This window comes from Zingiber officinale, chromosome 2A (assembly GCF_018446385.1).
Source record: "Zingiber officinale cultivar Zhangliang chromosome 2A, Zo_v1.1, whole genome shotgun sequence".
Classification (NCBI taxonomy): Eukaryota; Viridiplantae; Streptophyta; class Magnoliopsida; order Zingiberales; family Zingiberaceae; genus Zingiber; species Zingiber officinale.
The window spans coordinates 170,396,458-170,410,105 of NC_055988.1; the positions used below are offsets into that span (position 1 = coordinate 170,396,458).

Sequence of the window (13,648 nt, forward strand, 5' to 3'; positions counted from 1 at the left end):
GGTTTCGAGGGACGAAAGCCGGAGCGGAAGATTGCTCGGGGAGCAAGAGACGCAGCTAGCGAGAAGGTCGGCACAGGGTGCGACCGAGGGACAAAGATTGCGGATGAGTACGCTGGTGGACGAGAAGGAAACACGCAGCGATTCCAAGGGACGAGAAGCCGGAGCGGAAGGCTGCTCGAGAAGATCGGAAGATGGGTTCGGGTGAGCCCTATTCCGGATGTCAGAGATCACCCAAGCAAGCGGAGCCGGAGCAGAAAGACTCGGACCAGAGGCGAGCTGAACCGGAGAAGAGAGCACGGACCAAAAGTCAACTGGGTTGACTTTTGGCTCCGGGGTGCCCGGAACTGTCCGGGGCGCTCGGAAGTGACTTTTTCACAGGATCGAGTTTGGACTCAATCCAACCGTTGGGGGATAAATTTTATCCCCCCCAGGGCGCCCGGAACCCTTTCAGGCGCCCCGACCAAGGCTATAAATATAGCCTTGGTCCAGAAGCTTTTGAACAATCACGATCATTCTATTTCCAAACACTCGTGTGCTTTAGTTGTAGTTAAGCTTCTATTTTCTGTACCTAAACGTTGTAAGAGGCTTCTCCGCCTGAAGGAGTTTTTGAGCTTAATCTTCCTTGGATTAACAACCACATCGGTTGTAACCAAGTAAACCTTTTGTGCCTCGTCTTTTCTTTTATGCTTTTACTTATCTGCTTAATTCATTTTACAAGTGTTAGCTTAATCGTTCGAGGAAGGGTTGTCTGTTTTTAATTGACAGATTATTTACCAACCCTTCTAGCCGGCCCAACGGTCCTACAAGTGGTATCAGAGCCGAGTACGCCTCAGAAGGACTAACCGCCGTCTGAAGCAACAAAACAATGGTCGGAGCTAGCGACTACCCACCAGCATTCGAGGGGGAGCTTGCTTCTTGGAAGCAACAAATGACGGTATTTCTTAACTCTGATATTGGTATTTCTCTAATAATGAAAACAGGTTATGAAGCACCAAAGACAGCGAATGGAGAAGAACTCGATCTACGCCTCTGGAACGAGAAGCAGCGTGACGAGTCAATGGCAAACGGTCGGGCAGAGTTTTACATTCTAACCGCAATACCAAATGAAGATTTCGATAGAGTTGGTGAATACAACAGCAAAAAACTTTGGGAAAAGTTCTTAAAACTCTACGAAGAACAAGTCGAGGCTAACTCCAACACCGATCCGTCATCTGAAGAGTCCGCAATAGCCCCAACAACCGAAGTACATCTCGAGGACACAGAAAACCCTTATTCACTGAGCATCGTTGAAGGGGGAGAAACTTCGGAAGAAAGCAATTCAACAGGGGGAGAACCAATGACCGACAAGGTAAGTAAGGTATGGACTCGAACCTCTGATCAATTAAATGATTCAATCGAAAAATTGCCTAAGGAGTCTTTCGAATCAGAAATTGAATCATCTAAAGAATTTTTCGAATTAGAAAATCAATTGTCAAACCTGTTTTGCAAATCAAAAATATTATTTAAAGAATTTTGCAAGTTAGAAATTTTATCGAAATTTTTTTGTAAATTGCAAAACATTTATTCGAAAGAATTATACAAATTAGAAGTGTTGTCAAAAACTTTCTTCGAATATTTTTTCGAATTACAAATTACTTTCTCGAAAGAGTTTTGCGATTTAGAAATTGAGTCATCGAAAAAGTGTTTCGGATTAAGAAATCTTTTATTAATAAATTCCTGCAAATTAAAATTTTTATCACAAAATATTCTTTCAAACGAATTTTGCACATTGCCGAAAGAATTCTTACAAATTAGATTGTCGAAAAATTTTATCAAGTTTATATCATTGAAATATTTTTGTGAAGTAGAAATTCAAAAAATTATAGAAATTAACATGATACAATTTTTTGCACGTTTAATATTTGTGGCTTTAAATTTGAAAAAGTGTGATTTAAGAAGTTCTAATAAATTGAAATGGAAATTTAAAACTTTTTGATATAAGTATTAAAATAAATAAATGCATAGAAAATTCTTTTAATGTTATCAATCTTCCTAAATTTTCTTGCATAAATTTTTGAGCTTAGAAAGTTTTTTTTTGAAAACTTAGAAATTCTTTAAAAGTTATTCTTTGACTTAGAAATCTTGGAAATATGCTTTCTCAGAAAATCATTGAAATAGATTTCTATAATCTTTCTAAGTGTCAAACCCTTAGATTGTTTTTTTTTTCTCTCAAACCCCATTTTTATTGTGATCAAAGGGGGAGAAGAGGGAAAGTATAAGTCTAGGGGAGGTAGAATTCATTTTTTCTATCATGTTGCACGTTATTGAAAATTGAAAATTGAACATTGTTTAATTTTTCATATCTATTTTTGACCTTAGCTTAACTTGGGTTGATCACACCAAAAAGGGGGAGATTGTTGGAACCCCAAGGTTGTTTTGGTGTGAACAATAAGTTAAGTTAGGTCCTGCGTTGTATTTAACCTTGTGTCTAAGTGTGCAGGAACTTAGGAGCACAGGTACTCGAGGGGAAGACGCAGCTAGCGAGAAGGACGGCAGTTCGAGAGACGAGGTGCTGCGGAAGAGTACCCCGGTGGACGAGAAGGAAGCGTGTGGTGGTTCCGAGGGACGAAAGCCGGAGCGGAAGATTGCTCGGGGAGCAAGAGACGCAGGTAGCGAGAAGGTCGGCACAGGGTGCGACCGAGGGACGAAGACTGCGGATGAGTACGTCGATGGACGAGAAGGAAACACGCAGCGATTCCGAGGGACGAGAAGCCGGAGCGGAAGGCTGCTCGAGAAGACCGGAAGATGGGTTCGGGTGAGCCCTATTCCGGATGTCAGAGATCACCCAAGCAAGCGGAGCCGGAGCAGAAAGACCCGGACCAGAGGCGAGCTGAACCGGAGAAGAGAGCACGGACCAAAAGTCAACTGGGTTGACTTTTGGCTCCGGGGCGCCCGGAACTGTCCGGGGCGCCCGGAAGTGACTTTTTCACAGGATCGAGCTTTGACTCGATCCAACCGTTGGGGGATAAATTTTATCCCCCAGGGCGCCCGGAACCCTTCCAGGCGCCCCGACCAAGGTTATAAATATAGCCTTGGTCCAGAAGCTTTTCAACAATCACGATAATTATATTTCCAAATACTTGTTTGCTTTAGTTGTAGTTAAGCTTCTGTTTTCTGTGCCTAAACGTTGTAAGAGGCTTCTCCGCCTGAAGGAGTTTTTGAGCTTAATTTTCCTTTGATTAACAACCACATCGGTTGTAACCAAGTAAACCTTTTGTGCCTCGTCTTTTCTTGTATGCTTTTACTTATCTGCTTAATTCATTTTACAAGTGTTAGCTTAATCGTTCGAGGAAGGATTGTCTGTTTTTAATTGACAGGTTATTTACCAATCCTTCTAGCTGGCCCAACGGTCCTACAGCTTAAAATAATGAACGCGGTGATAAATAAATTCCAAAAATAATACTAAATAAATTAGAAATACTGGGTAAGGAAATTAAACGCGAATTTTTCAAGGGTCTTTTCTCTATTCCCACTTCTGTCTTCACAGTCAACGCACATGATATCACCCAATTTAATTACATTTGATAGTGCTAATTTGCATTACCACGGAATCAGACCAAGGGTAATCTGGGCCAGAAAGATTCTCCATGAAAGTTAGCATAATATTAAAATATTTTTAGAGATGTCTCAGAAATTCATAGAACTTAAAATTATCCAATCAGATAAGTCTAGATTCAGGTCTAGATTCATTAATAGATCTAAATTAATTTTAGATTCGATGAATTTCTAAAATTATAAAAAATTTAATGATACACTTCATTTCTTATTTTGATATCTTTAAAGGTACTATAATATTAAGCCTGATCTAAATCAAACTAAACTTGTGACAGTACAAACTAACACCATCAGCGATGGTAATGTTTAAAAATTGATATCACAATAGTTATTACATGTAACAGATAAGAAAAACAAAAGAGAATACTAAAAAGAGCTTACATACATAAGGGATAGAAAAAACGAAGAGGCTACACCCATCCTTTGAAATATGTGCGCCTTTTAGAATGCGCATTGCGAAAGGGCTGACACAGAGCATATCAATTTTCTACCAAAGTAGGGATGAGAGATCATGACAATTGTTCCGCAAGTACACCTCTAAAATTCCAATATATCTGCTAAATCTGTTCAGACCACTACATCCTTTGATGCCATCTAATGCATATGTTTGTTATAAACTTACTATAATGAAGAAAATTTATATTTAAAAGAGTAGAGTATTTTTTATAATTGTAGGAAATATATATTCCGAGATTTTATTGGGAACATAAAACTATTCCTATGACGGAAAAAGGATCTCTGAAAACAAAAAACGAATAACAAACAGCTAGAAAGAGGAAGAGAACATCAATGAACCAAAACTTGTAAGTGAGATAATCATAGTACTTTAAAGGCAAAAATAGTTCAGCATTCATAGTTTTACCGCTAGGCCATGAACAATCCAAAATAGTTTCGAATACAATGGCGACATGAAAGTAGATTCGGTAAAGCAATCACTGGCAGCAAAATAAGAGACGACACACGCAGAGGTTGATGATGAGCTACTAAACTTAATCGACCTCCTCAATCTTCGGACCCGCACCGCTCGCACCAGCCGAGGGTCCGTCCTCATCCATTCCACCGGGCACTTCGCCACCCTGGTACATCTTAGCAATGATGGGGTTGCAAATGCTCTCGAGCTCCTTCATCTTGTCTTCGAACTCATCGGCCTCAGCCAATTGATTGGTATCGAGCCATTGGATCGCCTGCTCTATAGCGTCCTCGATTTTTTTCTTGTCTGCCGCAGGCAGCTTGGATGCGATCTTATCGTCCTTAATGGTGTTTCTCATGTTGTACGCGTAGTTCTCCAGGGAGTTCTTAGCCTCCACTTTCTTCTTGTGCTCCTCGTCCTCAGACTTGTATTTCTCCGCTTCCTGCACCATCTTCTCAATCTCCTCCTTGCTGAGCCTGCCCTTGTCATTGGTGATGGTGATCTTGTTCTTTTGCCCGGTTGTCTTGTCCTCGGCGGATACGTTCAAGATACCATTGGCATCGATGTCGAAGCAAACTGTGATCTGAGGGACACCACGAGGAGCAGGTGGGATTCCTGAGAGTTCAAATTTTCCGAGCAGATTGTTGTCTCTAGTCCTTGTTCTCTCGCCCTCGTACACCTGAATCAAGACGCCAGGCTGGTTGTCTGAATAGGTAGAGAAAACTTGCTCTTTCTTTGTTGGAATGGTGGTGTTCCTGGGGATTAACACGGTCATGACACCTCCGGCTGTCTCCAACCCAGTGGAAAGAGGAGTGACATCCAGCAGAAGAAGGTCCTGCACCTTCTCATTGCCCTCGCCGCTAAGAATAGCAGCCTGAACAGCAGCACCATATGCAACAGCTTCGTCAGGATTGATACTCTTGCAGAGTTCCTTACCATTGAAGAAGTCCTGCAACAACTGCTGCACCTTTGGGATTCTAGTGGATCCACCGACAAGAACCACATCATGGACAGTGCTCTTGTCCATCTTAGCATCTCTCAAACACTTCTCAACCGGCTCCATACACTTCCTAAATAGATCCATGTTGAGCTCCTCGAATCTGGCCCTTGTGATGGTAGAGTAGAAATCAATGCCTTCGTACAAGGAATCAATCTCGATGGTGGTTTGTGCAGTGGAGGAAAGTGTCCTCTTTGCCCTCTCACACGCGGTCCTTAGCCTCCTCAGTGACCTAGGATTTCCGCTGATATCTTTCTTGTGCTTCCTCTTGAACTCTTGCACGAAATGGTTAACCATGCGGTTATCAAAATCCTCACCTCCAAGATGGGTGTCACCAGCAGTGGCCTTGACCTCGAAGATGCCCTCCTCAATTGTAAGAAGAGAGACATCAAAAGTACCGCCACCAAGATCAAAGATTAGAACATTCTTCTCACCCACATTGGATGCCTTCTTGTCGAGTCCATAGGCAATAGCCGCTGCGGTGGGCTCATTGATGATCCTCATCACATTCAGACCAGAGATGACACCGGCATCCTTTGTGGCCTGGCGCTGGGAGTCATTGAAATAAGCAGGGACAGTGACAACAGCATTTTTCACAACAGATCCCAAGTAGGCTTCAGCAATTTCTTTCATCTTTATTAATACCATAGAAGAGATCTCTTCAGCTGAAAACTGCTTCTCCTCCCCTTTGTAGTTAACAACAATCATGGGCTTATCACCGGGGCCAGCAATGACCTTGAAAGGCCAAAGCTTGACATCGCTCTGGACAGAAGCATCGCTGAAGCGCCTTCCAATCAAACGCTTTGCATCTGAAGGGTAAGAACAGACAAATATTGAGTTACTCAACTACTACAGAATGTAGGAAAAAGACAGAACATAAGTTTAACCTAAGCACAAGACATTTAAAAAAATTTGCAACAAGCAGTCCATCAAGAGCATGACGAAGTTTAATGAGTTGTTTCAATAAATAATACACAGTTGTTCATTCCAAGCCCATATACAATCTACTTTAATATCTTTCAAGTACTCAATTTACTGCATATGAGTTCAAATTCTTAAAAAACGCTTCCGTGATGTTAATAAAGTCCACATCTCAAAGGGGGAAAAAAAAGTAATATAGAAAGTTCCCTTTAGGATTATAAAATCGTAGAATTAAGGTTACTAACTTTAATATCATGGAACAAAATGTTAGCAAGTTAGTCTTATATAGAATAATAATAAAAATAGCATCGCATATAGCATCAACCAGCAATCAAGTACAATTGCATCCCAGCAAAATCTGTAATAAAACATTTAGCATAAAGAAACTCAACCAGATTATAAATTTATAACAAAATACTGGCCTTAATGGATGGTTATTGTATATGAACAAATCTAAAAGTAGAAACAAACACACGTCATTATGAAAGAGAAAACAAACCTCTTGGACAAATTTGTACAAACTAAATCGTAAGCACCAAACAATCGGATTTCTTTTAACGTTTTAAAATAATTATTTCAATCTCGCTTTAGTGTTGTTGCCTATGAGTTCAAATTCTTCAAACAAATTTCAATTGAAGTTTTAAAAAATTCCACACCTGGATAGAAAAATATAAACGGTGGTGATATAAACAGATGAAACCAGATCCAACGGAACAGAAAGAGAGCGACCATATCTAGTAAATCATATGATCCTAATCCAAAATTTATACACTATACCATAATAATAACGCAGATCCACGAAACACCTGTATGTTCGAAGTACTAACAACTCATGACCTAGATTACCATCTATAGCACCAAACAAACAGATTGTTAACAGCTAAAATACTTGAACGGACACCACAAGGTACACAACTGCAGCAAAACATCCAGATCTAGTGGAGCTTACTTACCGAACACGGTGTTGATAGGGTTCATAGCAACCTGGTTCTTAGCGGCGTCGCCGATCAGGCGCTCGGTGTCGGTAAAGGCAACATAAGACGGCGTCGTGCGATTACCCTGGTCGTTGGCGATGATCTCGACCCGATCGTGCTGCCACACGCCAACACACGAGTAGGTGGTGCCGAGATCTATTCCGATCGCCGGGCCTTCACCCTTTCCGGCCATTATCTCTACAGATCAAAGTCAACAGACGCTGGGGAAAACGAAAAGCTATGAAACTATGCCGATAGAATTTGTGAGGTTGAGGGTCGCAACCAGAGACTGCTTATATAGCATATTTCAGGTTCGAGAATGTTCCAATGACGTGTCATCCACTCAGAGGATCCCCTCCAAACGATCTTGTAAACAAGAATATATCCTTAGATGGTATCCGTAGAAATGAACCGTGGCCTGGCAAAGGACGGTTGTTTTCAAACTGGATGTGTGTAATTATTCGAGATAGCTCGTCATCGGAGCTGGTCGATTACGGAGTCACAATGTTTCCGTGTCTACGTTATATTAATATTAATATTAATATTAATATTATTATTATTAAACGAGTAATTCTGGTTGGTATTAGAGTGGACGTGGGCCCTGCCAGTCTATTGGCGATAGATTGAGGCGCAACGTGTACAATAAATCTGGAACGAATGACCAACGTTTCTTCGCCGTTGCATCTGGGAGCATCTAGAATATTCTGATACTTTATTAAAATTTGTTTTTTAAAATGGCGTTTTGTTATTTAACACTCAAATCAACAACTAGTTGACTAATTAATTAAAAGAAATATTAGTTGACGGAACTAAAGATCATTTTAAGAGCATCCGTAACCATGTTAATTTGTTGTAATATTCATCATCTTAAAACATATAGGATCCATATATATTTTTTATTTATATCCTTTTTAACATAAACCTCATTATTTATGAATCTCACTCTTATTCATTCATTTTTTTATTATTTTTAAAAATAATATTAAAAATTTTCATTTTTTTTAAAAAAAAGAAAATAAAAAAAATTGAGAATATTCAAAAGTGTTCCAAAAGTTTTGAACACTCTCTTTTCTTTGATGTGAGTAAACATTATAATATTTATGATAATAAAAAATGAATATGTTTATCCCCAATATTTTCAATTCATCCCAAGATCAACATACAGAAGAGATAAATCATAAACATCTTTGAAATAATGACTAGCACATAAAAAAGTATTTACTCCAACTTTATTAAAATTCAAATCCCAAATATTAATGACCACTCACAATAAAAAAAAAGTATTCAATCAACATTATAATATCCATTTAACATCCCATTAAAAATACTCTAATACATTATTTGCAAATAATTAATCAAATTGAATAACGTTAAACCTAGAATGACCAGTCCAATCCATAAAAATTTCCCATCAATCATTAAAATAAATCAAAAAATATTCACAACAAACAATTCAAAAGACCAACATCTTTTAATTATATGTCCTATTTGAAAAAATAAATCTTATAAATTCATCATAACTAATATTCAAATCGTAAATTCATAAGTAACAACTTAAATGTCTTATCATTATACCATAACCCCAAGAGCAAAATTAATATAGAATAAACTTTTTAATATAACTAAACCCACCACTTCATGATCCTATATCTCAATCGAAAAAATATTTTAAAAAACCTCAATACTAATTGATAAGAGAATTCAAACTCAACACCTCAATCAACATTACCACAAATTAGAAAAATTTTAATTGATGAAAACCTGTAAAGGTGGGACTAACCATCAAAAGTTCATTAATATTAAAAAAATGTTTGAAACGCAATGATTTTTTACATTGCTATTTTAATTAAACACAAAGTGATTATGTAATTTTTAAAAAAATAAAACATGAACGAACTCCTTAAAGCATCGTAAATATAATAATAAATATATATTATTATTATAAACTAAAAAACTCAGAAAGGCAGTGGTACATGAACAGAGCATATCACTCTAACCCTAATATAACGGCGTCACATCAGGCACCGGCACTTAAGAACTCGTGAACTTGGTCACCGCCTTAGTCCCCTCGGAGACGGCGTGCTTCGCGAGCTCTCCTGGAAGCACTAACCGGACCGACGTCTGGATCTCGCGGGAGGTGATCGTGGGCTTCTTGTTGTAGCGAGCGAGGCGGGAGGCTTCCTGGGCGAGCTTCTCGAAGATGTCGTTGATGAAGGAGTTCATAATCGACATGGCCTTACTGGAGATGCCGATGTCCGGGTGCACCTGCTTGAGTACCTTGAAGATGTAGATTTTGTAGGTCTCTGTCGCTCTCTTTGCTTTCTTACTCTTCTTGCCGGCGGAAGAACCGTCCTTGGAGGGGAGGCGCTTCTCGGCCTTGGGTTTCTTTTCCGCGGGGGCCTTCTCGGCCTTCTTCTCCTTGTCCTCCGCCGGCTTCTCGGCCGCGGCCACCTTCTCCGCTGGCTTCTTGTTGGCCTTGGGCGCCATGGCGGACAGCGTCGTTGAAGTGGAGAGCAGGATTTGCGAAGCAGAGGGCGGCAGCAATGAAATGCCAAAACGTCGGCCACGCAAATCTATATATATAAGGAGAAGGTGGTTTTGATTGGTTGATGGGTTTGGCCACGGATCGGTGACGTGGAACTATTTTATCGCGTTGGATGGGTGATGGGGGGAGGAGTTACTTGACGGCTGATATTTCGGTTACTTGACGGATCTGGTAATGGTTTTATGATCTCATTGGACGGAGCCCGAATCCGATTCGGCGACGCACCCTGGTTTGTAAGACCTTGGGAGAACCGTTCGAGGGCAAAGGACAGGTGATCGCTCGACGCTGATGAGCGCTGCTTGTTGGTGATCGGATCTCATCGTCTTCGTCCTCTTCGATCCTTGAATCTCTCGAACATGGTGCGTTCCTCGATCTTATTTCGGTTTGTCACTCGAATCGAGTTGTGTGGTCTTGTGGTCGTGCTGATCTACAAACGCCCGTTGTCTTTCGAGTTGTGGTAGATCCTTGTCACTTTTGTGGCCGGTTTCATTATCGAATAACGTCTCTGGTTCAAGCGGAGTAATAGTGGAATCAGGGAGAAAACTAGATGCTGGGAAAGAAAAGGAATGAGATTCAAGTTTAGGCAGAATTGGAAAGAAGAAAAAAAATTATGGATATTTTAGTAGCGGACTAAGAGTTATATATCTGTACGGATGATAGTGTTTTACATCTTTTTTGGTATTTTGATTTCAGGGATTATCCTATTTGTATTATCTGTTATTGTTGCTGTAATGCAATTGATGATCAAGTGTGCATTTTGAAGATCAATTTTTTTTTAAAAAAAAGGAACTTGCTTTCGTGCAATGGAGTTTTATGTAGGAGAACTGGAAAATTGATTGAATCTAGACTGGAACAGTATTGAAACAGGAAGAGACTTGACTTTCATGGGTTGGGATTGGATTCACCTTTTCTGCTTCAGCAAATAATTATCCATCATCAGTTGATAGTTAGATTTGTATCTATTGCAGAAAAAAAGAAAATTTATTTATAGACACATGACTTACTCCAATATCTTATAATACAAACTATACAAGGACATTGGTGTTTGTATCCTGCAATACACAAAAACAAAATGCATCAGCATCTTGATGGTGATGTAGTGATTGAATGATCAGTTTGAATGATTCCTGTGGGTTCCTCCATAGTAGATTATCTTCAGGGAGGTTTACCTCGCACCTGTTTTAATAGGTGATTTTTCCCTTTTCTGCTTTTCCAATGATCAACAAGTGTGTTATAGAAAATGAATACAGATTGTGTTGGATGTGAAGGTTCATTACAAAATTGACCATAGAGGTGGGATGCACTAGCATTTGTGGAGGAGCTATGTTTCATTTCTCATCGATGCTTTAACATGTCTACCCTGATTCATGTTGTTTTATGATTGAATTGTCAAAATAGTTAACATACACACTTCATGTGCTTCCCTCTTTACCTCCATCCATCAGTGACCTGAATTAACTGTTTAACTAATCCAATATTTATCTTGATGAATTTAAATTGTTGTCGAGGTTCCTCATGGTTGGTACACAATTCAAACGGCTGCTTATCAATTTTCTGCCACTGCCTTTCTTATTTTCAGGATTCTTGTCCGTCCATTAAGAATGTTCTTCTGCTTGATTCCGATGGGAAACGAGTAGCAGTTAAGTACTATACAGATGATTGGCCTACACATGCTGCTAAATTGGCATTTGAGAAATCTGTGTTTACCAAGACACTTAAAACAAATGCAAGAACGGAAGGTAAATTGTACTATCGGTTTAAGTAATTGATGCTTTAACCTTTTAAATGCATGTAAATCACAAGATTTAATATTTTTATGTTAATACTTTGTAACTACTTTAAATGCTAACAATGTTAACTAGATGCAGGGTAGTTTCATTTTCCTAGTTTTTTTTTTTGGTGAGTTATTGGACATACCTTTTGTTGTTATATCCTTTTTCCTTCCAAATATTGAGCATTATAGTTATGTCATTGCTGAATTAGTGAAATGTTCATTATAAATTTTGTAAGCTGTCTTTCTAGTTTGTTAATAATGGTTAACAAAAGACATGCTTTCTTCCATGTGCTAGTTCTGCAGTTTCTTCTTTGATAACTTGCTACTCGTGGTTAAATGTATGATTGAGATGCATTGTTAACGAGATTAATATTGCATTTCCAATAGTTGGAAAAGGAACTTGACTAGAATAATGGTGAACATGTAATCTTGCCATTATTTTCTGAGTCATTTTGTAACCATGAAATAGGTGTGATTTACATCTGAAATAGGAAAGAATTAATGTTGTTAAGCATCTGCAAGGTTTTTCTTTTTTTATAATTAAACAGAAGTCTTTTAACTTTCTCACTGATGAACATAATTGAGAGGGGGCTCTTCCTCTCAAAGTTGTTAGATGTATGGAAATAAAGAAACTTATGGTACCTTAAAAGTCAAGCAATAGGAATATTTTTATTGTTGTCAACATATTTTACTTATTTCTTCTATTTGATGTCAATTTAACATTGTTACCTCTTGCAGCTGAGATAGCAATGCTTGACGGTTACATTGTTGTATACAAATTCATTCAAGACTTGCATTTTTTTGTTACTGGGGGAGATGATGAGAATGAGCTCATAATAGCAACGGTTCTTCAGGGATTCTTTGATGCAGTTGGCATTCTTCTTAGGTCTCTTGACCTTCAACTTAATATTTTTCTTTATTACTAGTAAAACATGCAAGAACGCTCTGTTTATTTTGATATACTATATGCAGCTCTAATTGCATTATATCATTACAGGAACAATGTAGATAAGAGGTCGGCACTTGAAAACTTGGATTTGATCCTTCTTTGCCTCGATGAAATTGTTGATGGAGGGTAAGATTCTTATACTCGTCTTGATTTTTGCATAATCTTCCGATAACAGATTGTTTCTTTGTTTGGTTTTCATGCAACTTAAAATGATATGATTTTGTCCTTTGGAGAACATTTTAAGGAACCTGTTTTAAGAACTTAAACTAGTAAAATTATTTTTGAAAAATTTTCAGTTCAGATCTAGCACTCTTATTTCATCCTGGTGTTTTGTAGGATCATACTCGAAACTGAAGCAAGCATTATCGCTTCTAAAGTAGCAGTGAATAGTCTTGACGGTGCCACATCCCTATCTGAGCAGGTGAATATCATACTAGTATATAATGTGCCGGTTTTATGTTAGGTTTTTGATTGATAGGTCTATCCCTCTTTTTGTAGACCATTTCTCAAGCTCTGGCAACCGCTCGGGAGCACTTGGCGAGATCTCTTCTGAAATAATTTCTTAAAAAAAAGACTGTTTTGAAAAGTTTTAGTTTATTTCTGGATGATGTTTTTGTTCCGTGGGAAACAAGATCTGTGGTGACTAGCGGTGGCCAGTGGAGCTTGGAACAATGTTGAACGCTGGTTTTAATTTGCTCTAAAGAATGATAAGAACACTTTTTTGTTGGTTATTACAACTCCGGTGGCAAGTCCAGCCGGAATACCCCTGGGTTTATGATAAGTAAATAAGTTTAAAATTATGTTGTTGAACACTCCGAAAGTTTTGAACTCTTAGTGTCGCATAAGCATACCTTACTCTTCTTCTTATTGATATTATCTAATTTTATTGTGAATTTTTATATATAGATAGCTATAAGAGAATATACCATCTAAAAAATATTTTAAAATAAATATATCTATAAATCACAATTTTAGTATTTTTCC

At 38.5% G+C, this 13,648-nt stretch overlaps 3 protein-coding genes across 3 annotated transcripts; 1 reads left to right on the forward strand and 2 right to left on the reverse strand.

Annotated features, from left to right (window-relative positions):
- Nucleotides 1–4,402: 4,402 nt before the first annotated feature.
- On the reverse strand, nucleotides 4,403–7,661 carry LOC122043232 (heat shock cognate 70 kDa protein 2-like). The gene is made up of 2 exons (XM_042603762.1): nucleotides 7,376–7,661; nucleotides 4,403–6,310 (listed from the first exon to the last, which is right to left on the reverse strand). Exons 1-2 carry the CDS (start codon nucleotides 7,587–7,589, stop codon nucleotides 4,584–4,586), a joined length of 1,941 nt encoding a protein of 646 aa, XP_042459696.1. The 5' UTR covers nucleotides 7,590–7,661; the 3' UTR covers nucleotides 4,403–4,583.
- Nucleotides 7,662–9,296: 1,635 nt separating this feature from the next.
- Nucleotides 9,297–9,944, reverse strand: LOC122043235 (histone H2B-like). Its single transcript, XM_042603764.1, has one exon. It carries the CDS (start codon nucleotides 9,881–9,883, stop codon nucleotides 9,428–9,430), a length of 456 nt encoding a protein of 151 aa, XP_042459698.1. The 5' UTR covers nucleotides 9,884–9,944; the 3' UTR covers nucleotides 9,297–9,427.
- Nucleotides 9,945–10,068: 124 nt separating this feature from the next.
- On the forward strand, nucleotides 10,069–13,395 carry LOC122043233 (coatomer subunit zeta-2-like). The gene is made up of 6 exons (XM_042603763.1): nucleotides 10,069–10,300; nucleotides 11,521–11,680; nucleotides 12,454–12,601; nucleotides 12,713–12,790; nucleotides 13,001–13,085; nucleotides 13,163–13,395. Exons 1-6 carry the CDS (start codon nucleotides 10,298–10,300, stop codon nucleotides 13,220–13,222), a joined length of 534 nt encoding a protein of 177 aa, XP_042459697.1. The 5' UTR covers nucleotides 10,069–10,297; the 3' UTR covers nucleotides 13,223–13,395.
- Nucleotides 13,396–13,648: the final 253 nt, after the last annotated feature.